Source organism: Anarhichas minor, unplaced genomic scaffold (assembly GCF_050575085.1).
Source record: "Anarhichas minor isolate MPS153535 unplaced genomic scaffold, ASM5057508v1 ptg000025l, whole genome shotgun sequence".
NCBI lineage: Eukaryota > Metazoa > Chordata > Actinopteri > Perciformes > Anarhichadidae > Anarhichas > Anarhichas minor.
This window is the reverse complement of record NW_027466471.1, coordinates 6,530,100-6,553,485: the sequence shown is the minus strand read 5'-3', so window position 1 is coordinate 6,553,485 and position 23,386 is coordinate 6,530,100. Positions and strand designations below refer to the sequence as shown.

The window sequence follows — 23,386 nt, the reverse complement described above, 5'->3', positions numbered from 1 at the left end:
CCAGGGCACATATTAAACCAGAACTGCTGCAGTGAAAAGTGAAATAAAAATTAATAGATAGGGAAAGGTGGTGTGAATATATACAATGTCTCAATGTTTTAAGTTTGGTAGGAACTCTGTGATGGTGTTTCTAAGTAAGAGGCACCACTGCCAACCTCTTACAAGATATGAACATACTTATGGGCCGTCTCTCAGGCTAACTACCTACCTATGTGTTTATTAAAGTAATAATCTCAACGAATTAAAGCCCTTGCATTTGCAGTATTACAAACTTTGATGTCTCTGGCGAGTCGCGACATTCCCGGGAATTATTGACACCGTTTGGATCTCTGGGAAGTGAGATCCAACAACACCTCTGCATTTACCGCTTACTGCCATAGGTGTCGCTAAAGACAACAAAAAAAGAGATCTTCGAGATTGCAGCTTATGCTGCTTTATGTTGATGAAAGCATCAGAACTCGAGTTCTTACGTCAAGTAGGAAAAAAAAAAAAAAAAAAACTTGGATTGTAGCAGAGAACATTTTTACAGAGAATATGGGATGCTTAAAACGCCAGGGAGTCTATGAGAACATCCAGTAAAAGACTCAAAAAGATTCTAAAATTGAAAGACAAAATCATTCAGATGGAGGATTGGCCGTCACTGTGGTCTTAATGCACACAAATTCAATCCATAATGTCACACACAACATTGTAAATGTACAGAAACCTCTTGAGCATTTAGGCTTCATATGGATGTACCTGCCAGTTAACTAAATGTAACTGAAGTTCACATGATGACAGAGAGAGAAAGGAGCAGAACATGTATCAAAACACTGTCAGCTTGACGGCAACACTCAACCCCCGCAACCTACATCTGAAATACCCTTTAAAAAATTCACACACACACACACACACTCTCTCTCTCTCTCTCTCTCTGACACTCAAGAGGAAGAAACAGAAGCACAATTCCATCAAACCTCTGCAGCAACACACCAGGAGAGTTATATCATAATTACCATAACAAAGACGGTGTTAAATTAGAAATAGCCTTGCTAATTTAGTTGGGCTGATCCACTCCCAACAGTATGTCATAGGTAGGTGTGTGTGTGTGTGTGTGTGTGTGTGTGCGCGCGTGCGTGTGTGTGTGTGTGTAAAGAAAATGGCAGAGAAGGAAATTACAAAAGTGCTCATTTCATCACATTGCTTTGAGTTGTGTGAGGTTTGAAATACAGAGGCCAAAAGCCCTGCTCTGAAGGACTGATGAATCTTCTTCAGAGAATTCAGAGAATGAATTTAATTGTTACAAGCAAATCTGGCCACAGCACTGTGGCTTTAAAGATCCCGGTCGGGTCAAGCATTAAAAAAAAGGAAAGTATTTTGTACAACATCAAGCGATCTGGCAGAACCATGACAGGAAGTCACACAGCTGTAGGCCAAATACACACACAGACACACAAAAAAACACACACACACACGTGTCGTAAATAAGCAATGTTCCAACCCATCTGTCAAATCAAAAAATCTGATTAACTATTTACAATAAGAATGACAAACAGAAGCCTTGCAGCGCTCATAAATCATTTTCAACAAGATCAAAACAGACAGATTTTTGTTTTACAAACTTCCAACACGTTTGTCTCTTCCCATGTCTTAAATCACATCACTTCAGCGCTTTGTAAAAGCCATAGACTGTATATGTGAACTGGACAAAGGCACGGTGGTGTGAAGCCTCAAGTTTAGCATTTTGTTTTTTGGCTTTTGCTGTCTTGTTTTTTTTTTTTGCAACCAGTGGCCCGAGAGGGTGGAGCGAAGTACATAAAACTCCCAGACCGGACAAAGTCGGGGTAGCGACCTGTCAATCACAAAGCAGCCACCCATCTATACAATCAGACTTCTTTATGCAACCAGAGGAGTCACCCCCTGCTGTACATTAGAACGTTGGCTTCACTTTTCAGACCCGGATGTCGCTCCCCGTCATAAAAATGTGCTCAGATGATTTTCCATAAAAAGAAAAAAAAAAAAAGAGGCTTCTTTAAAAGCATTTTCCACTTTGGTATTACATTTGTAGTGTTTGACTAAAGATGTATGTGTGCATAACCCTCGTGCTTGGTTACCACCAGTAGTCATGTCCCTTCCTCCTTATCTTATTGTTCTGCTCCAATAAGTCCACACACACACACACACACACACACACACACACACACACACACACACACACACACACACACACACACACACACACACACACACACACACACACACACACACACACACACACACACACACACACACACACACACACACACACACACACACACACACACACACACACACACACACACACACACACACACACACACACACACACACACACTTTGTCTTTTAAATGTTAATGCTGACAACAGGAAAACAAAGTCAAATCACTCTTGATAGATGAATAATCCAAAGGCTAGTGCTGTTAATGGAGTCGTGTCAAGGTGAATGTGGTGGAAAACTGAAAAAGTTGTATCAAAGATAAGAATCGCTTGAAGTCACATAAAGAATTAAAGAAGCTTGCTCGGAGAGATGCGGCAATGTAGATACCCACTCTGAACTCAAATCCTTTTGAGTCAGGCTGAATAAAAGCATCGTTTCTCAAACCGTGGGTAAAAGGGATATGCAAAGATTAATTTCCCTAGATCCCCAAATTATTGCTAAGAAATGGAAGTCTTGACAATAGCTCAAGGTTTGTTATCTATTTAAAGTTCACTATGTCACTTTGTGACTGGCAAAGATGACAGCCTAGAAGGTTAATAGCTTAAAAGGTACAGTGTGTAGCATTTAGGGGGATCTATTGGCAGAAATGGAAATAGAATAGAAAATATATTAATAAGTATGTTTTCTTCAGTGTCTCATCACCTGAAAATGTGTGTTTTCGTTAGCAGTTACGCCTACAACACGTTTCTACAGTAGCCCAGAAGGGACAAACCAAAAACAGCCTTTAGATACAGCCATTTGCGTTGTCGCGTCGGCCACCGTAGTTCTCCTACATGCTTGACACATGGAAGAAGATTCAGATGGTTTTAAACTGCAACTTCACCGCTAGATGCGGTCAAATCCTACACACTGTACCTAAAAATCTTAAAATGTAACTGCTTGGGAAACCTACCTGTGGGTGTGTCCATCACACAGACACTGATATATACAGGCTGACAGGGAGGCAGCCAATGTGTGCATCACATAGATCTGAAAAAAAAAAAAAAAACATGTTTCAGGTGCAGGAACACAATCAAAATTAAACACTACATGTCCACACATATGTTAATTATTGATACACAACTTTAAAATGAGTCAAATTACATTTTTTTTCAAACGTGAACAATTATTTTGATAATATGATCTCTAACATTTGTTTCTTTTAAAAATGGTTGTACTGAGTGGAACATTTTACTGTTGATAATTCACATTGCAAAGGTGTCCCAGTTTCTCCACTAGCTCAAACAGACCGCCTCACCTCATTGTTAACCACATCCGGATGTGGAGGGGAGTCGAGTGAATTGATGGTCTTCAAGATGTCATGAGCCAGATTGGTCAGGTAGACGATGGGATTGGCCACCACTGTCTTTACGTTGGCCGTGCAAGCCATCAGGAGAGGAATAGATGTTGGCTGACAGCATGGCATCACCGCTGGCTGAGTGGAGTCATCCTGCTGGGAGAAATCAGAGAGAAACTTTGAAATGTGGGTTCAGCCATGACAGCAGGTACACTAACGGAAGAACCAATGAAATACCGTTTTGACAATGTTGATCATGTATAACAGTAAATAATAGGGATATGCATAACTACATGTCACGCACGCCATAATAAACTTAAAAATAAGAGCAGATGTATTCAACTTTCTCATTTATATTTTTTGGAGGGTAAAAGAGACAGCTCACAAAGGCACCTGGGAAATGAGAGGCGATGCTTTGATCTGTGAAACAAGAGACTTTTCCAGAGTCAGAATATGTCATACATGATCCCATACTTCATACTAGAGTGCATGATGTTTTCTTCCAGTGAATGTGTGAATGACATTCAAAGAGAACACAACAAAGGGGTGCATGGTATTGTGTTTGTTTACCAGATCCCTGAACACGAGTCTGTGTGTGCAAGAATACCACAGGCTTATGTTTGTCACGCTTGATGAATCACATTCAGTTGTCACTAACCTCCTTAACAGAAGCTCTACAGGCCGTCTGAGGTTAAGACAAAGGAAAAATACTGAAATTTCCTCGATAACAGTGGAGATATTTGACAACCATGGGACCAGAGCTGGGACAAAAGAAACCCGCTTTTATTTCAAAATCAAAGTGAGGGAGTAGACAGAACACCCAGTGCTGGTCGACTGTGCTATCACGCTGGCTCATTGAGTTGTTTACCTCAACCGTTGAATAGTCCGCCTAAGGCAGGAACTCCCTCAGGAGAACGGAGAATCAGCACAACCTGCCAGCTCGTCATTGCTGGAGGTGTGATTGCCAGTGTACAAAAGGTGAGTCTGTGTGTGAGCGTCTCTCAGGAAGCTGCTTGCATTAAGACAAGCTTTCAGATGGCTTCATCAGGTTTGTGTTTCTTTCTGATCAGTTAAATAATACTGCAACTACGCTTGCCAGTGTCGGCAACAGAAGTGGTGCTTTGCCCCCAGCCACGTCAAAGAGGGAAAAAAGGTTAAAAACATTGAATTAAAACAGTCAACAATCAGCACCATAATGTCTGATTGTCCGGCTGTTGACTTTCAGTCGAATGTGTCCGTGGTTGCTCAAAGTAACTTACGTAAATGGTTGAAGTTGATAATAAACGGATGAATATGCATTACAAATTGATAACCTACATGTTTGTGTTTTTAACAGCTGCCGTCCCAACGAGCAACAACAGACGCAGTCAGCTGAGAGTCAGCAGTTAACACAGTCACTTGTTTAACCAAAACACCGGCGGCATCTATGGCTGCAAGCTAATAAACCTGTTAACTACCAATGGAGTGAAACAAAATGCTCACTAAACTTGGAGTCTACGTCGGGGTATTTGACGTTTTGTACATGACCACAGATAGTGACTTGTATGCTCATAATTTCTCCCTGGTGTAACGTTACACACTAGGTCTCTCCACCAAATACATCTGGCCACTAAATATTGGGCCACTTGCCAATGTATTGTACACCCCTCACTCACAGCACACCGATTTTGAAAGTCCATTTGTTTAGGTTGCATTAGCAACCAAGGAGGCTGCATCTCTGCATGTTGCAGTTACCTGGTGAGACTCTTGAAGCAATAATATGAGCTCCATGCGCACAGAGGCCAGTCCTCCACCGTGGGAGCCATGCAGGCTGCAGTAGCTCAGAAACATCCTCAGTAAGGGCTGGTTACTCTGCAGCCAGTGTCTCCTGCTCCTCTGGCTGTCACCATGAGGGCCGTCACCGCGAGGACTCCCGGGCTGGAAGAAACATTTGAACTTTATTAGTTATAATTCAACAGGCCTCAAGATAACCACGTCATAAAAAAAAATGAAGAATCTGTTCTGTCAACAATAATAAACTAATGGGTCTTTGAAATGTAATTTTTATCTGTAAATGCATGAGTGTACTGTACAAGCATATATGTATGTAAATATTATTCAACTTTGCTGCTGAAACTGATATATAGGGTTATTTCACAGCAGCATGTTAGAAGATGTTGAGATATTCAAGGAAAAAGGGAGCAACAATCTTTTCAATTTACAATTTTTCAAACTGTGTCAACACACACTGTGCTGTTGGGTTGCATCGAGTTTTCATCATGAACATCTGACAGATCTAGAAGCTGCCAGCTATCGACACCCACCTGTTCCTCCTCCACCAGCGCAGAAACGGGGGCATCACCCTGGACAGACAGCTCTGGCAAGCAGGGCTTGTAGCTGCAGCAACGCTGGAGAGCCACCACCTGCGTTAAACAGAATGTTTAAAAAAAAATGGATTGTTACAATCAATTTATCATGAAGGATTTCATCTGCATGTGTGGGAGTGAAAGCAAAACATTGCACCAAATTGTCAAACAGGAAAAGGCAAACAATTTCAGAAGAGAAAACTACTGGACTGGCGTTAAGACCAACTTGATGTTTATGTACACTGATGCACACAGAGATACAATCTTGAAACAGTGAACACAAAGACAGAAGAGATGTGTGGGAGTTATAGTCATACAAGTTTTATTGAGTGAACTTAAGGGTGCAGCCAGATGAGTGCATCACCTAATGGATATTTTAAACTATCTATTTACAAAATTATGGATTTGAATGTTAACTCTGTAAATGTGTTTAAATATGTCTGTGCTGCAATTACCTCTCTCTCCAACCACTGGTAGAGCTGGCAACGTAGCTTCCCTCCATCCAGTTCATAACCGGTTGACAGCGTCCGGAGCTCATTGGTCATAATCTTCAGGCAGGCTGTAAACTTCAGCTGGGCCGCCAAGATGTCATTAGACGGAGCCAGGAAGTCATTGCAGACCTCACTGTCCTCTCCCGTCACCATTAGCGGCGACATGGCACCATGCGTGTCCTGGAACGCACTGCCGACGTCCACATTTTTTGTTTCTTCTTCTTCATCATCTTCTTCCTCCTCCTCCTCTCCATCTTTGTCACTGTCCCACTTCAGCTCCAGTGGCTCATCTGTATGCGTCAGTGACTGCTGGCTCCAGTCAAAACTTAACACTGAATCTGAATGGCTGTTGGATAAGCTGTGTCCGTCTGACTCGTAGCCGTTCAGAGCCAGCTGAGACCAACCCGGGTTCGATGTTTGTCCGCTCTTGCTCCCAACACTAAGTTTAGCAGCCATGACTGTATCGGTCTGGTTGGGCAGCTCGGAATGCTTGCGGACTTTGGGCATCTTGGAGAGGACTTCAAGTGCTAGCATGGGGCAGCCAGCTTGCAGGTGTGCGTATGCAGCTGTGAAAAACAGTCTCCTCTCCTCCAGGCTAATGGAGTCAGCCCTGCGACCCTCAGCCGTCAGTCCAACTTTAGCCTTGTCTGAGGAGGCAAAATGGCGACGGAGGAGGAGTGGGTGGGTTCGAAGGTAGGTGTAAAAGTTGAAAACCTCTGGGTTACATGTAGACACCGAAGAGGAACCTGTCACGGATACAAAGAGAAAGCATTCTGAATGTGCTTTGAGAACATCATTTATGAAACCCATGTAGCACAGGGACGTTAATCTGGGACTGGTCGGGCTCTCGAGTCAAAATCAGGTTCATATTAAGTTCAGTTCATCTATTCGTAGGGCAAGCCTTGTACATTTTCTTCATTTAAATGATCTTGTGTGTCCATTATATGTTGCAATTACTTGTGCAATTTCACATACTTAAAGGACCAAAAATAGTTTTTGTAGAAGCTGGATTCCACCTCACGGTGTCTACCCTCTCTGTTTTTACTTGATATGCTGCATTTGTTAGGCCTGAAATGTCCATAAAGTGAACATGGTAATGAGATATTTAAAGGCTTCTGACAGTCGACTTTATCCATAAGACGTAGAAGATATACGTTACTGATTTTTACTTTCTTGGGGTTCAAATTTTCTGTGTGTAGTATCAATGGATTAGGCTACAATAGGCATTTTGTTGTGTGTACCATGTGTTGCAGAGAAGCAATCAATGATCCTTGAACCTTAATTTCACCTTTGCAAAGAGGTAAAAAAACAAACAGTAATGAGAGCACTGCAGACCTACCGGCATCACATTTGCTCTCAGTGGACCCAGAGCTGGGGCTGTTCGCCGGCTGCTCAAGTAGAGTGTCCAGGGCTCTGCTGTAGTCCTCCAGGACCCAGTGAGCCATGCTGCGCAGGAACGGGTCCTTGTGGGCCTGAATCTGAAAAATACAGAGAATCACAATGTCTCATTGTGGTTTCTGCAGTGTATTAATAAGCAAAATGCTAGAGAGTCAAACAACTGAGTAGCTTTCACAAATTCTGAACCTGTTTGTCTTGTCCCAGGACATGTCTCTGGAGGATCTTTTTGTAGGTGGACGCTGTCTCAAACTCAGACTCGAACAATCTGGTGATCACCAGGGCAAGCTGTAGGTCCTGCATTTTCTCTATACACACCTGGAAGAGGAAATAAAGCAAGATGTCACAGTCTGTTATCATTTAGAAATGGTTTCTGAGCTATTGCCTCAGGACTGAATGGGACGAGATAAGACGAGACATGAGCAGACAAATAATGTATATTCTTGACACACAGTTATCCAGTTGGACAAAATGATCCCCTGAAGTTACAGCTTTCTTGTTTGTTTATCTGTCGACAGGGAAAGAAAGTGGGAATAATAAAAGTCTCTGCACACGGCAAAGAGTTTGTAGATAGTTGCTCCCAACTTGTAAGGCGTGAGGTGCATTTCAATGAGACTGCCTCCCAGCCTGAGAGACAAAACAAAGTCAATGATAGCCCTTTGCCTGGGTGACGCTCATTTCCATTAAATGCTTAGAAAATCTCCAGTTACTCACACAGATGAAATAATGTGACTCATTGCTTTCTAAACAGAGATAACCTTGATGACTAAAAGGTGAAGCAAACAACACCAGACCTCTTGATATGTGAGCAAAAATGATAGAGCGCTGTGTGCTTTTTGTGGCTTAACCCTGATAGATGGCAGGAATACTAACGCTAATATAGACATCTTTCAAACTACAGCAGCCATTCAAGCATAAATATACAAGTTTACACATCAACATCATAGAATAGTGGTAGTTGCTAGTGTCCCCATTTACGAAGCCTCGACAAGAATGCGGTGCTGCTGCTGCATAAATGTAACATGCTATTGAAACAAAAAGGAGGAAAGACGGCAAAACCCAAGAGTCAAGTGCCAACATTAATAATTCTGCAGTGCATTGTGCTAAAAGCTCTTGACAAAGACACCACTGTGGGAATCTATTGAGCTGTATCAATAATACAAAGGTTGCTGCACGCTACAGGAATGTTGGTGGCGAGATCTGTTTTTGTGGATGTGCCTTCACTGCTTGTACCGTATCATCAAACACTGCCCTTGATTATGAATTGTTGGGGGGGGGGGGGGGGAAAAAGGGACACACCTCCAATGCTACAGAAATTTTATAAATAAAAATGAGCTGCACTTGACATTACCTATGCTGAAAGCAAGGTTTCTAACTTGGGTTTTAGCAGGCTGACAAGTGGCACTTGCAGTTGAAAGAACAAGTGCTTCTCGCAAACAGTGTGTCATGTCTATTTTCCACTTGCCTCCACAGCGTCCTTAAGGGAGCCGGCTAGAAGGAAGAAGGCTGCAGAATGCTGGAACCGCTGCTTTCCCAACAGAGAAAACGCATTTTTCAACGCTGCTTTCCTCCACCGGTCCTCGCTGAAGTTGTTGCGGAAAAACTCTGTCATTTTGGCATTCCTCTGAGACCTGGAGAGAAAGGCATTGTGGATTCAAAACAACACTTGTGTCATAGCTTTTCAGCAACGCGTTGGAACTAATCTTGGTTAAGGGTAGGGGGCAGATATTTAGATGACTGTGTGGGTATTTCACATGCAAAATTAAGTCAGTTTTGCTTTACCTGTATAATCCCCAGACCACTGCTTTTTTCTTCAGTGCGAGGTAAAATATAGCTGCATCTAGAGGATCATTGTTTCTTTGTAAAGACGTCTTGGCAACCTGACAAAGAGGAAGAGGGAAGAAATACTTAGAGCTTGCACCTCCTCAGCCTTTACAGTTTTATTCACAGAGCAAAATGTCGCTTTATGGTTCATTTCAGGGAGTTAGCGAAACTGGCCCGGGGTCACTTTTCAAGATCTGCGCAAAGACTCCTAAATTGATAATGAAAACAAATCAATGTAATTAGCCGCCTCACCTTCTCAATACACCTGCGCAGCTTGTTGGTGCTGCGCAGCCACCAGCCCACGCCCATGGAGCGCAGCTCAGGCCAGGTGGGCTCTCCCTTCTGTAGGGCAGGCAGCATGTTCAGCAGCTCCTCTTCAGCCTCAGAGTGGAAGGCCCAGGCGTAGTGACATGTTGACAGGCCTGAAGAGAGAAGAAACAGACGCGTGTTAAAAGAGGGAATGTTCTGTATTTCATAGGGAGAATATCAGCACGGTGTAGTGAGTAAATGCATGCTCTTGTCTGACCAAATTGTCATTCGTCGGACAATCGCTGGTGTAACTTTATTGAAAAGAAAAGTACTTCTTAATAAATCATCTTTGGTGAGAGAAAGAGACAGAGACAGAGTTCATGTCTTTAATGAAGGGTTACTCGTTTTGCTGCTATTCAACAGTAAAGGTCAGGTCGGCTGGATGCGGCAGATATCAAAAAACACTGACCAATGAATCACTTCATGATAGACTTAACATATCAGAATCTGCATATTTCAATATGTTTGGTCTCATAGCCTGATGGTTGTTTATAATTAAACTGCAGGAGCATCACCTCGAGACAGCTTCGGCGACTCGCTCTATCATCAGGAATCCTCTGTAGATGAGCAGGTGCACGTTGGTCAGCTTTGAGTGTTATCATTTAAGTATAAAATAACTTAGTTTATGATTATTTACAACTTGGCAGAAAGCTTTTTATGTGAACTTATTATTCATTTAGGCTACCAGGTAGAGCACATAGAGTGTGGCCACTTAGTCAATAGTGAGTTGCCTCTTCCAGCTACAGTGCTGTATTGCCGTCCACTGAGGAGTTCTATGGCTGCAAACACAGAGTAAGTGCTTTGCTCAAGGGTGACTTTACTGCAATAGTTGAGGATGATGAATAGACTAAGGCTTGTTGTTCTCTCACTGAGACCTTTACTGTCAGAAATGTACAATTGAGACCATCAGTAACCCTCCATCTTTGTAGCTTTAGAGGTCTTTATAGAGTTACTGGCCTGTTAACTAGGTGGTATCTGAAAGGAGTGCAGGGAGACAGCTCTTTAGGTGGCAAGCTGGAAACTTACATTAAGTCTTGCAAGATCATATAAAAGGTGAAAATAAAATACGCCTTTGGGATAAAGTGTGCCAATTTTGAGGGACATTAATTTACAACATTTTTATCAAAGTGGCCCTGTACAGTGATCTGAATGTTACAGTATTTGCCTGCTCATTTGTGCCAGCTACGGAATGCTCCCAATGAAAGCAGTTGGAAGACCACTATACCTTGCCGCAGCAGCTGTGCTCGGTGTGCTGGAGGCAGCGAGGTAGAGAGGAAGGTGTGGAGTCTGACGGCCAGCAAGAACTTCAGACCACACTCGTCCAGCGTCTCTCCACCTGGGAAGTGAATAACAGAAAGCTCTTATTGCTAGTTGAAAACATAAGTAAATTATGTTGTGGAATGGAGCATGTATCTACTGGAAGAGCCCTTATTTTACATTTATATTTCCCCTGCAGTACCTTTGCTTTTGCCCTGGCTGTCCTTGAGGTCAGTGCTTGTGGTAGCGATGGTGTCAGCCAGCGCCATGAGAGACATCTGCTCCATACGGGTTAAGCCCGGCAAACTGGAATGAAGGAGCTGACTGGACAGAACCTGAGCATGTTCTGGACCAAAGTATGTCGGACTGTACTGGGACAGGTCAATAACCTAGAGACAGGGAACCAGATGGAGGACAGTCTGTAAAATGAATTGCCTGGCAGGAAATAATGTTAAAAGGAATAATGTGTCATGGCTGGAGAGAGATATATACATATACACATATACACACACACACACACACTTTTCCAAATGTGTCAACTTTTTTGAAAACATCTAGAGACCTGATTGAGCATAGACATGCACCGTTGTGCATGTCTATGATTCACACAGGAATAGCAAAAGATACAGAAATGTTGCTGTCCAATTTTAGAGAAATTCTCTTTTAACCAAACATAAGCCAACAGAAACCGACCTTGTTCCCTTTTTCCTCTTGATCGTCTTCCAGGGGGTCCAGGTCCCCAATGGTGGGTGTTTGAAAGAGCTCATCATAAACATCAGTGTGACTGGAACCATGTCCACTATCTCCACTCACACTGCTCACTTTATCTGTAGGGGGACATAAAAGAGAGCGAAATGACACAAGACATGCATTTCATAAGAGACATGCAGAAAAATAATCCCCTCCAGCTGGAGAGATGGCAGAATAAATTAAAATACCGAAGAGCAGGACGTTTTTTATCTGTTTAAAAGTTTCTGCTTTCATTCTTCTCACTTCGTATCCCCAGAGAAACAATGAGGAAAAACAAGAAGACCAAAGAGTCGGATATTATTCTCAGTCTATTACACCTTGAGGCAGGGTGGCTTTTCCCGTTTTTGTTTGTGTACTTTGTTTTTGTCAATCTGACAAAGCTTAACAGTTTCAAAGTTACACATTTAAACAATAATCAACAGTCTACTGCATTTTATCAAGCTGATATCCACCAGTGCAGTCTTTTAAGGTTAGCATTGTCCAATATCTCAAAGCATCTCTACCTCCCAAGAATGACATTTGTTTCAACTGATTTGGTTTTCAAAGAGAGGTTTAGCTCTAGCTTTATGTTCAGGGCTGATATTACCTGATGAAGTAAAAGAAAACAACAACAACAAAACACTTAAGGAGAGGCTTTTGTAGCCTGAAGCTGAGTACATTTCTTACAAAAAAAAAAAAAATGGAAATTAAAGCACTGAAATATAATTTGCCCATTTTTGCTTGGCTGATTGTCATTTTCCAACTTGTTGTCATATTTCTAGTACTTTGCTTTAATTGGCCTTTGATAAAGCTGGGGAAGGCAGTTTTCTGGGAAAGGCAAAATAAAAAACATTAAAAAAAAGCATCAGAATTTGGAAATTCAGCCCTTATCCTGCAGCTCACCCCTCTCTGTCTTAAGCCCCTCCCACCAGACGATGAGGGGTATATGCATGCGCTTCATACCGTATCCTGAGTACTAGTCATTCATTTTAAAAAGGCGATTATGATCCCTATGCCGTTATATAGCGGTTTTGTTTGCAAACTTGTGGGCCTGTAAAGCTTTTTGAAAGGACATACCGTGATTTGGTGGCGGTTTAGCCTCGGCTAGCTACACACATGAACTTGAATTAGCCGCAGCCGTGAGCCATTGGCTACGGCTAACAGAACTTTTTCTACAGGATATTCCGCCGTTGAATCCGGCTTTCCCCATCTGAAGGGACGTGCCCACACATCTGCAGCCGATAGGAGGTGCAGACGTCTAGTTCTCTCTTAGAGCACTTGAATTATAATACGCTGAGATGTTATTATGGACTCATGTAATGACGCCCCCCCAAAAACTGCCTACCCAAGCCTTTAAGTACCACTGAAATAAAGTTGACTATTTTCTACTCACTACTGAATAATAGTGTGCTAAAACCACATGTTGTATACCAACCAGGTTTTGGTGATGTATCCTCATCGGCTGCCAGCAGAGCGTACAGAGGCAGGGGAGGGACGGAGCTTATCTCCGTGTAGTCGGGGGCGGAGTTCTCTGCTTTGCTGAACATCTTGCGATCCCTGGCGGTGCTTCCTCCAGCGCTGATTGTTCGAGAGCGCACACGTTTCTCAGGATTGGTGGTGCTGTCTTTAAGGGCCACAGTTTCTCCAGCAATGCATTTCACCAGGTGGGACAGGATGGCTTTGGCGCGGTGAACCTTAAGATAAGACACATTTTATTACACATTTATATTTCAAATATAAATCACAACAATCGATTTTCTGGCAAATGTAATCCCTTGTAAACGTATTGGTGCACTTACCTTCAGCTTCAAACCTTATAAAATGTAATCAACAGACAAAACTGACGTGTCATTTCAATTAGAGACCGTGCTTAAATTAAAGAAATTTATCTAATTAGAAAAGTAACATAGTATAGACTGTAATTAACATATTTCTTTAACTAACCTTCCCTAGATCCATGAGCTCCAGTAACTGTACAGGATGGTACTGAGGCAGAGTGGGAAAGAGTTGGTGAGCTGCTTCGAAAAGCCCAGAATCTTCCATCTCGACAGGCAGGTCATAAGCTGTTCTCTTCCCACTGAGTTTCTGAGCCAGGCTCATCATTGATCTTGTCAGGGCCTTTTTGGGAGGGGCCAGTGAAGACATGGGGGCCCCGGAGCTGAGACCGTCCTCCTGGCTCTGCCTGATGGCTGAGATTATAGAGGAGACGCTGCTGCTGATGTCTGCATCTGCAATCGGGCCATTGGGTTTAGATGGTGCTGGGGGCTGCCACTGGGAGTAGACGTGCATCTCACAGTCCATGCCGACCACCAAGATGCCATCTCTTACCCAGGAGAGGGAGACTGGAATGGGTAACGAGCCTTCGACAGAGGAGACCAGATCGACTGATCGAATCAGAACCAGGTGCGACGAGCTCTGGTCTCTACTGGCATCGGATGTCAAAACGAGTTCTGGAGGCTTCCCAGAGAGACGGCCGTACATATAAATCTTTGTCCCAATACCAACAGTCAGAACATGTGACCCATCTTCTTGGGAGACCCAGTCCAAATGAACCAGGCTCCTACTAGTAGAACCAGGAAAGTCATCGTTGGGTACAGGGAGGTCTGGGTTACCTGGAATATTAGCACTTCCGGTTGTGGGATCCGTGCCGTCCAGGACTATGGTCTGCTCTAGATTCCACTGTGAACCACCGGTGGACTCGCACTGGAAGATGCCAATGTGGACCGATGGCCCCCTGCTGTTTGCTGCGTTGGGGCTTAGAGTGAGATTTGGGCAAGACTGTACAGTCAGGGTTGGGGTCAGGTGGGTGTTGTTGTTGTGCACATAAGGGGAGGAAGACAGGGTAGGAGGAGAACTCAATAGTTGGAGAGAGTTCAGGTAAGGTGTTGAGTTCAGAGGTGCGTTTGGTGTCTGCTTGTAGGCAACTGCAATCCGTCCAGAGTGGCAGCAGCTGACCTCTATGGGACGACCTTGCACGCTTACTGCGCTGCTGTTGGGAAGCATCTCCTCCACCAGCAGGGGCCACTCCTCCCACTGGTAAACCAAGCTGTCCATACTGGAAGGCTCTGTCGCGATGACATTACACCTCCAGAAGCGCACCTTCCCATCGGAACAGGAAGTAGCAAGGAGGTAGGGCACACGATCAGCTGGCAGAGAACACGACGCGCTCAAGTGACCTGGGAAGAGACGATACACTGTTAGGGAAAGACGTTTTTCTCTTTATTCTAAAATGCGATCTCTTATCACACTTCAGTGAATGTCTTTGAATCGATTCAAAAGGTTTTTTCGCTTTTTATGCCGTGCAGATGGCAACACAAGCACAGTTTATAAACAGGCTAAAGTCATCTAGAACTGAGGCAAAACAGTAGTTGTTGCATGGTTAAAAAAATATTGTCTTCCAGATATTTTGTAGGCTTTATAAAATTACAGAGGTGAAAAACATTCATTTTGAGCACAATAGAATAATTTCAAAAAAATTCCACAGTGCCAATGAAAATTGTTGAAAAAATATCCTGGTTTGTTTGTCAAAAAAGAAATGTCACTACTTTCCTGAAAAGGTAGCCCCAATCAATGTTTTCAATAGTTTTCTATGGAAATGTTTCCATGGCAGCATAACAATTTGCACCTTTGTCAATACTGGTGTTGGTAAATACCTCAGAGGTAATAATTGCTTTATCTGTGTTCTGCTATTGGACTGGCATACTTGCCCGGATGGAATGCCTTGTGTTGTGCTCAGGGACTGTGTTCATAGACCTATGTCATTTGTGTGCGAGTCCATTTGCCTTCATTGTCCCTCACCTGCTGAGGGTGTAACACTGATGGCTTCCACCCCTTCAGGCAGAGCCATCTCTTGGCTGTATAGCCTGTGTGTTGTGAGGCTGAGGCGGCAGGCACTTTGCAGGTTGGAAGTGCAGGGTTTACTCTTCGGAGCTACTGGAGAACCGAACGTGTCAAAGCTAAACGTAGAGCTGTTCATAGAAGAAGCTGAGGTCCCATCTATCTCCTTCGTGGTCTCTTCTGTGGTGACAGGAAGAGGGAAATAACATTTAGAAAAGCTGAAGTTCCTCCCAAATGATTTTTTTTAAAACATTACTTTGTGACAGAGTCCATAAGTATATTCTGTAGTGTGTTCAAAAACAATTACAAATTCTACATGGTCAAAACTAAATTTAAAAAAATCTCCGGAACCAATGGTCACCACAATTATTTTTGACTTCCAGTTCTTGGGCAAAAACTGTCTTACTGTCAGTTATTTTATTTGACGGTAAATACAATTTTTTCCCCCCCCACACCCTGTGAACTTTAAGTCTTTTGTTCAAAGTACCCACCCATGGTGATGGGTCGAGCAACAAGATGAAGATGCCACATGTGGAGGAGCGAGCGACCTGTCGGGGTCAATTCGACCACAACAAGGAAAAACCGTGCCGAGAACATCGCCTTGCTGGAGGCTGCAGGGGAAAAAAACAGACGCACACAGAATATTAATGAACAGGGCGGCTGTAAATGTGTTTGAAGGTGGTGCAAAGGTTTGGTATCAAACCTCGAGAATATACACATGTATAAGTAGTTGTAAAAATGATTTTGTCCATACCAGTGTGAGGAGGATCAGGAGGTTGCTGTGTGCTCTCTGTTCTCTCACTGCCGAGGATCAGATCCTCCTCAAACACGTGCAGGAGCTGGGTCTCCTTCCCCTGCTGTGGAGGACAACAGCAGCCATTATGAAACTACATTCGATGCAGACACTAAACAACATGCTTCCTCCACTGTGGAGCTGATACGCAGACGCACTTCTAAAACAGACACGACAAGTGTTAATGTAACACAAACATGTGATGTGCACGCTCGCACACCCACACTAAACCGGCCTGAGGGGATGAGAGAAGGTTTTTATTATGTCATGGTTGACCTTTCACAAAAGTCTACTGCAGACTTTATGCTACCAAATACCAATGGTCCAGAATTAAACTGTGGCTTTTAAATATGTTACAGTTCATATATGCTTTATTTCAGAGGAGACGTTCATGTTAATGACCTTTTCATCAAAGATGTTTACAGTGTCTGCCTACTGTCAGAGAGAGAGTTAGTGAAATGAGTTTCTCTTTATGTATACTTACAAAGTCAGTAATGGTATCCAGCTCTATAATACACCCTGGTTTGGCTGTGGATTGCTGACTGATGATGTTAAACACCTCCCCAACATATTTCTAAAGAGAAACAAACATAATATAGTCACATTATTAGGGCATTATCAGTCAGCCAATTGTGCTTCAGAAAATGAGAAAAATGTAACTACTATCTCTGCTGCCATTGTCATAAATAAATCATAAAAACTAAATATCAACCGTCACTTCGTGCTGGATTCTGTAATTAACACTAAATAAGTGACAAGACAGCAAATCAACAACATATTATTGCCTCACTGATTCTTTAACGTCCAAGCGGACACCGATTTGTTGTTTTTGGTGTGGTTAAAAAATAGTCACTGTGATGCCGACTATACCCTGCAGAGTTTGAGAATCCTATTTAATGACTTACTGATATCTCCGGATTGGAGAGCTCACTAAGGAGTTTCTTAGCTTCAATAACAGCCTGATACAGCCTGAGTGAGTGGCCATCACTTGCTACGAAGCAGGCGCTGGGAGAGTTACAGTACACACCTAAATAAAGAAAGGAGGACAGAAAAACAGAGTCAGATAAACTATGTATACCCCGGAAACTATGTTATTAGTGAGATACTATTTGGATATTTAAAGCCCTCATGGATCTGTTCTAAAAACTATATCAATGGGGATTTGGTCTAATTTCCCAAAGCTAGTCTCATTTAATCATATTTATTCAGTAAAATATAATTTCATTCATATTACTGAACCAAAATAGCTGTTTGGTAAACAAAAGAAAGAGACAAACTTAAATGGCTAAATTGCAGAGTATCCCCTGTCGCTTTAAAAAATATCTCAACAACAAAACAATATTTTTCTCACCTAAACAGCTGCTGGGAATGAATGTGGGCAGCCAGGCTACTTGAGCAAACGCTGATGCATGGAGGGAATTGATCCGAGCTAGCTCGGAGACCCCTCCAGACAAAGACAGCGGGCCGACAGGGTCCACTCTCCATAAAATCAGTTCACTGTAGATTGCGTTGGGGTCCTGAGTCACTGCACCCAGGGATCCCCGGCTGGGTCGTGACCCCCGGGGCAGAAATGCTGGATGAGAGAAACCACAGGAGTAGGCGTCCGGAGGGGCCAGGATGCTGTCTGCCTCTGGCGTCCTCAAGGCGTTGTGGTGCGAGGTGGTGAGGAGCAGAGGCAGTAATGAGTGACAGGCCAGGTCCTTGAGGTGGAAGCGGTGGCCACAGTACCTCGACTTGTGCGAGACGCTGAGCACAGTGGAGAAAGCGGAGTCCTCTGCGAAGCCGACTGCCCACTGGTTCAGGGAGCCATCAGCGTGTTTGGAAATCATGAGGACGTTGGGGGTGAAGATGCTTAGTCGGAGACTGCTGCTGGGTGCAGCTTTTCCTTGACCCCCGTAGCTTATCAGAGCAGATTTGGTTTGAGGCAGTGTGCTCCCAGGTGGCCGCTGTCTGCCATGTTGGATGGCCAGATCCACGTTCTTGTTGCAGGCGTACATGACCACACTGTGGCTCAAGGAGATTGCATCACCTGCAGGGAACGCTACAGGTATACGGGACACGAACGACACCTGAGAGAGAAAGAAAGACATCGAAGCAATGAAATCTAGAGCAAGTGGGATGTTCGTGATAAGAATGGCTCAGTCAATCAAGTAATTGTAATTTAGCTTTAAATAAGCGTACATTAGGAAACAGCTGGGGTTCAATGTGAACATGGTAATGACAGACGGCACTGAAGATCAAGAGGTCATTTTAGAAAAGGGTTAGCTCCAAAACAAAGAGCGAAAACTCTCCTTTTCTCCATTCAGAAATTAAATGATAATGATTTGAAATACTTATGCTGATAATAATAATAATACCAGGAATCCTGTCTGTTTTATCAAATTGAAGCAGTCAGGCCTACTCAACCTGAATGCCAATGAAACCGTGGATTCTTTTAGCCGCCTTGCTTGAGTGACTAACTGCCACGTCACGAGGCTCTCATTATTTCAGCACTAATAAAATGCATCAAGAGACTTATGAACTTGATATGAAGTCACGCATAATTGGAATATAATTGTCTAAACGCCTGGATGAGAAGTCATTAAAACAACTGGACCATCACAGCTGCCAAAATGATTTACAACCCTTTTGAGAAGACAAATTAATTATTTCCCCGAGAAAGAAGTTGTGAATACAAACGAGAGCGACCCAGTAAAAGTCTGCTTAGTTTACAATGTTAATTTAATTGTAAAGGAGAAAAAATAACATTTGCTTTACTGTAGTTTCCCCATCATAACACTATGTATTTCATTATCAATCTTGAGGGATTAAGTTTGTTCATAAAACATCTACAAATTAAAAAAAACGTATCTGCAGGGCAAAAAGGAGGTATTCACACTTTTGGGCTCCAAATAAATAGTTTATCATTTTCTCTTTTCAAGGCAACGCTTCAATCTACAAGATCTTCCTCAGACAAGTGTGAAGGAGAAAAAAAACAGCCATTTCTTGAAGAGGCAGTAATCTACGAGAAGCTTCCTTCAGCCCATTGTTGTCCGTGTACTGACCTGAGGCCTGTACTACGAAGCAGCATTTGGGGTTAGCGAGGTGACGTCAGAGTTAACTAAGGTTTCCAGTCCTACGACAGTGGTTCCAATGCTGAACACCTAACCTAGCAGGTTATGTTCGAGATAAGCGATCAACTCGTATAAAAGTCCCGCCTACCGACCAATCACAGCTTGGTACGTGGGTTGTAAATTATTACTTCACAAATATTAAGAAGTTAAAGTCATAATGCAGACTAAAGGACAGTTAGACTGTAGAAAAGACAGCCGTCAATAAATTGCTGACTGTGTGAATGTGTAAATGAACAGATTTATAATAGCACTGCTTCATCTAGAGCAAGATAGATCTGACTATAATTATCCGTGTGTATTCTGTAAAATGAATGTCTGGCAGATGTGTTATTATGGCGTGTGGCAATTTTTTAGCCGTATTTTTTCAGCTGCAACGTCTTACCAACTGTCCTTCCTTCATTTGTCAGTTTAAACTGTTACTTTCAGCCTGAATTATGTGTTTAACTTCTTCATATTTCTCTGATATTATAGTTTTCTCTTTTGTAAAATGGGCCTCTCTGCTTAGAGCGTACTTGTCCATGTTTGCGATTGGTCAAATGCTGCAAACACCGCCCCATTTATGTAACCATGCTCTCAGCCGGATTGAGAAATCCTGAGTTGATCTAATGAGTTGATGACCAGCTTCGTAGGACCGTTTTGCTGGATTGCGGTTGTTAGGGTTCATTAAACCTGATAACCAAAAGATATTCTGGGTATGTAGCACTGGCTTTGTAGCACAGGCCCTTAGAGACTGTCGAGGGCTACTCGTGGTCACTGAGGTTTGTTTTGTCACGTTCGAGGACATTTGCTTCTGCATGATGCCCATTTAATATAATGAACGAAATACAGGGGAATAAATAAACTAAGAGTGTTTGTCTCCAGAGCAAATCATCTATTGAGTGTTTGAGGGTTATTTATTTGTGCTTTAAAATGTAACAATCAGAAAAAAACCTCAGCTCTCTCGCGTAATCTCTCTCTCTTTCTCCTTGGCTATTTTTATATGAGTCAAGAAGCCCAACTTCACTTTGAATGTTATCAAAAAGACGAGAAATGCTCCCTTGTCCCGGCAGTTGAACCACAACGAGTACCTCAGAAGGTTCCTAGTCCCTGGTGAAAGCTCCTGCGGTCGAAAAGGGGATGAAAAACATAAACCACATCAACAGTGAACGTACCTGAGCTTGTCTGAACATGCCTGGCTGGTATTCATCTAACCAGTCGACGTGCCAGACTAAAAGAGAGCCGTCCATGGGATGGATACTGAACAACATGTCTGCCCCTTTATTCCACTCTTCTAACAGCACATCCACCTGGTGCTTCACGGCTGCCAGAGGAAGCTCTGCAGCCTCAGGTCCCTGCGAGTCACTTGGCCTGCTTCTATCATCTTCCTCATCAAAGTTATCCTCATCGTCAGGCACTGGAAGAGAATGCAAATCATAGTGCCCACGTGTAAATTCAGAAAATCAGTGTGAAAGACTAATGCAATATGTAACGGTCCGGCTTTTAGAACGCAGTATAGTTTCCACAGTGTTATTCCAGCATCATATACACGCCGCTTCAAACGCCTGATCCAAACATTTTTCCGTACCTTCATGGGAGCATTCCTCCTGCTGCTCCAGGCTGCCTCGGAGCTGCTGCAAGAAGACCTCCATAGCTAAAGTGAAATGAAGCTCTTTGTTGTTGAGCCAGTGGACGGTGAACGGACCTCCAGGTTCCTCGTCATCCACAGAACTCAGAGAGGAGATGGAGGGCAGCAGAGGAATGTCTGTGATAAAGACCATAAGAGATGAAGAGGGTTAGGTTGAGAAAAAGAGATTTAAGTTACATTACATTAGGGGCAAGCGGGAGTAAAATGAACTTTCATGAATATTAGCATTGTTTGAAGTATGCTAAAATGAAATTCAAGCATTCACATACCATTCTACAAGACTTCTCCACCTCAGGGCTGAAGATATCTACAAGGTCTGCCCCACAATTCATGCTTAAGCAAGTTAAGTTCATTCATGCAAGTTAAACTGACGTTAAATAAACAACCTCGGGCAATTTACAAATTGCACCATTTTTTGCCATAGGAGTTACAACCCTCCGACCTCCAGCTGATTTTATTCAAGCAGAGCGAACTATATGCTTCCTCTGTGGTTTAGGAATAACTAATATGTTGCAATACTGGAGGTGTCTACGTTCTCTCCTTCCTCTTTAAGAAGCACCATCTTGTAGCTTCAAATTCTTCACTTGATTTGGAGAGTTTGTTTGGTTTCTCAACTCGTCACAGAAAGTAATGTGTTTGAGTCTAACCTGTGGCCGGGTTGATGCTGGCAGCGATGTGGAAGTGGCAGAGAGCGTTGGCATGCGGCACGCTGCTGCTGCTCCTCTTGTGGCTGTAGTGCCGGCTCTGATGGTGAGGCAGGCAGCCAGTCAGAGACGGCTGCGGGACGTCCCGGTAAAAGGAGCCGTGCAATGATTCTTGAAAGTTCAACTGTAAGGGAAAACATTCATTATTCACGTTAGATAATCAATAGACAAAGTTGAATGAGACAATGAGCGCTTGCATGAATCTCCAGAGAGATTTGGATGTTCTTAAATGACTTTGTTCTGGAGGGTGGGGCGGGATTGTTAGACACCACATTTCAGTTCTCAGCCAGAGCTGCTCTGCTTTGGTGAACAGGTGCGTGTCTTTGGGATGGGAATTTAATTAAATGTTATAGATGCTTAAACAACATTTAGGTTAACTGCCCAATTTAGAGGTTGACCGTTAGTGGATTATTTTGATAGTTTGGAGCAATAAAAAGCCAATTTACCGGCGATAAACAACCAATAAATCTGAATGAAGCATCTCTGACGCTATTACAGTACTTACTGAAGAACTGTTGAACTTAGCATCCAAGTCAAAGTAATAATACATAAATAAATACATTTTGATGAACACATTCAACTCAATATAATTTATAGCCAAAAAAAAAAAAGCCTGCATGAATCTGAAAATCAAACTAACCATCAGAAATCTAGGTGAAGGCCCTTTTTACAGTTTGAGAGAGAGAAGTGAGAGTTTATCACCGTGACACCAGCTGGAGTTTATCACGTGTTTTACTTCTGTCGGCTACTTTTGCATACGACCATTTTTAATTCACCATTTTCTGAGACCGGCTTCTGTGGCTTCTGTCTGGCCATGTTCAGGCTACGTCTGTTACGTTGTTAAATGCCACTATAGCAAAGCATTAATGTTTGTGCATATTCCCGGGGTGAGGAGGATCCTATGGTGTCATTTCATTACATGAATGGATATGGCTGGACTATTTGAAAAAGAGAACATTGAATTGGAAATTTAAAGCAACAGGTGAATGATTTATTTTCCTCCCTGTCTTGTATTGGAACAAAGAGCTCATAGTGTTGTGTTAAATATTCAAGATATAACTTTTGTGGGGAGAAATTAACTGAAAACGGATCAGACACGACATCGCATCACTTGCCGCAAAATCAGCAGCTCACTGGGACTGCAACGGTTAAGCCCACATGTTCTAAGTTTTTATGTAGTGGAGAAAAGAGAATCTCAGTCAACATTAAAAAACGTAATTCAAAGTCCGTCGCGCAATTATGGGTGGAGCACACTGAGAGGAGTGTAATTAAAGTTAAACTGTATTTGGTACTTGTGTTCTGTAATTTCTGTTGTTTTGCAGTAACATGTAAAGTGTATACTTCTAGACTTGAGCCTCTGTTAATGCTAACGACAAGGTTTTAAACTGTAACAGCAGTCAGGATAAAGCATCTCAAGGTTCATGGAGATTATTTAACATAACGATGAGTTTCAT

At 42.8% G+C, this 23,386-nt stretch overlaps 1 protein-coding gene across 8 annotated transcripts in view; it reads right to left on the bottom strand.

Annotated features, from left to right (window-relative positions):
* Positions 1 to 23,386, bottom strand: part of dmxl1 (Dmx like 1) — a 51,034-nt gene that overhangs the window by 15,280 nt on the left and 12,368 nt on the right. For 4 of the 8 annotated variants that reach the window (XM_076099380.1, XM_076099385.1, XM_076099383.1 and 1 more), the window contains exons 10-33: positions 21,876 to 22,056; positions 21,169 to 21,345; positions 20,756 to 20,997; positions 17,843 to 18,560; positions 17,397 to 17,518; positions 16,976 to 17,065; positions 16,453 to 16,555; positions 16,190 to 16,309; positions 15,660 to 15,878; positions 13,806 to 15,037; positions 13,297 to 13,555; positions 11,826 to 11,959; positions 11,335 to 11,521; positions 11,101 to 11,211; positions 9,819 to 9,988; positions 9,525 to 9,622; positions 9,208 to 9,373; positions 7,932 to 8,060; positions 7,687 to 7,825; positions 6,312 to 7,093; positions 5,815 to 5,913; positions 5,246 to 5,428; positions 3,473 to 3,667; positions 3,128 to 3,204 (exon numbers count right to left, since the gene is read on the bottom strand). In XM_076099380.1, the coding sequence (XP_075955495.1) occupies positions 3,128 to 3,204; positions 3,473 to 3,667; positions 5,246 to 5,428; positions 5,815 to 5,913; positions 6,312 to 7,093; positions 7,687 to 7,825; positions 7,932 to 8,060; positions 9,208 to 9,373; positions 9,525 to 9,622; positions 9,819 to 9,988; positions 11,101 to 11,211; positions 11,335 to 11,521; positions 11,826 to 11,959; positions 13,297 to 13,555; positions 13,806 to 15,037; positions 15,660 to 15,878; positions 16,190 to 16,309; positions 16,453 to 16,555; positions 16,976 to 17,065; positions 17,397 to 17,518; positions 17,843 to 18,560; positions 20,756 to 20,997; positions 21,169 to 21,345; positions 21,876 to 22,056 (5,933 nt within the window). The remainder of the gene's footprint in view (positions 1 to 3,127; positions 3,205 to 3,472; positions 3,668 to 5,245; positions 5,429 to 5,814; positions 5,914 to 6,311; positions 7,094 to 7,686; positions 7,826 to 7,931; positions 8,061 to 9,207; positions 9,374 to 9,524; positions 9,623 to 9,818; positions 9,989 to 11,100; positions 11,212 to 11,334; positions 11,522 to 11,825; positions 11,960 to 13,296; positions 13,556 to 13,805; positions 15,038 to 15,659; positions 15,879 to 16,189; positions 16,310 to 16,452; positions 16,556 to 16,975; positions 17,066 to 17,396; positions 17,519 to 17,842; positions 18,561 to 20,755; positions 20,998 to 21,168; positions 21,346 to 21,875; positions 22,057 to 23,386) is intronic. The other 4 variants (XM_076099382.1, XM_076099384.1, XM_076099386.1 and 1 more) reach the window with 1 other exon arrangement.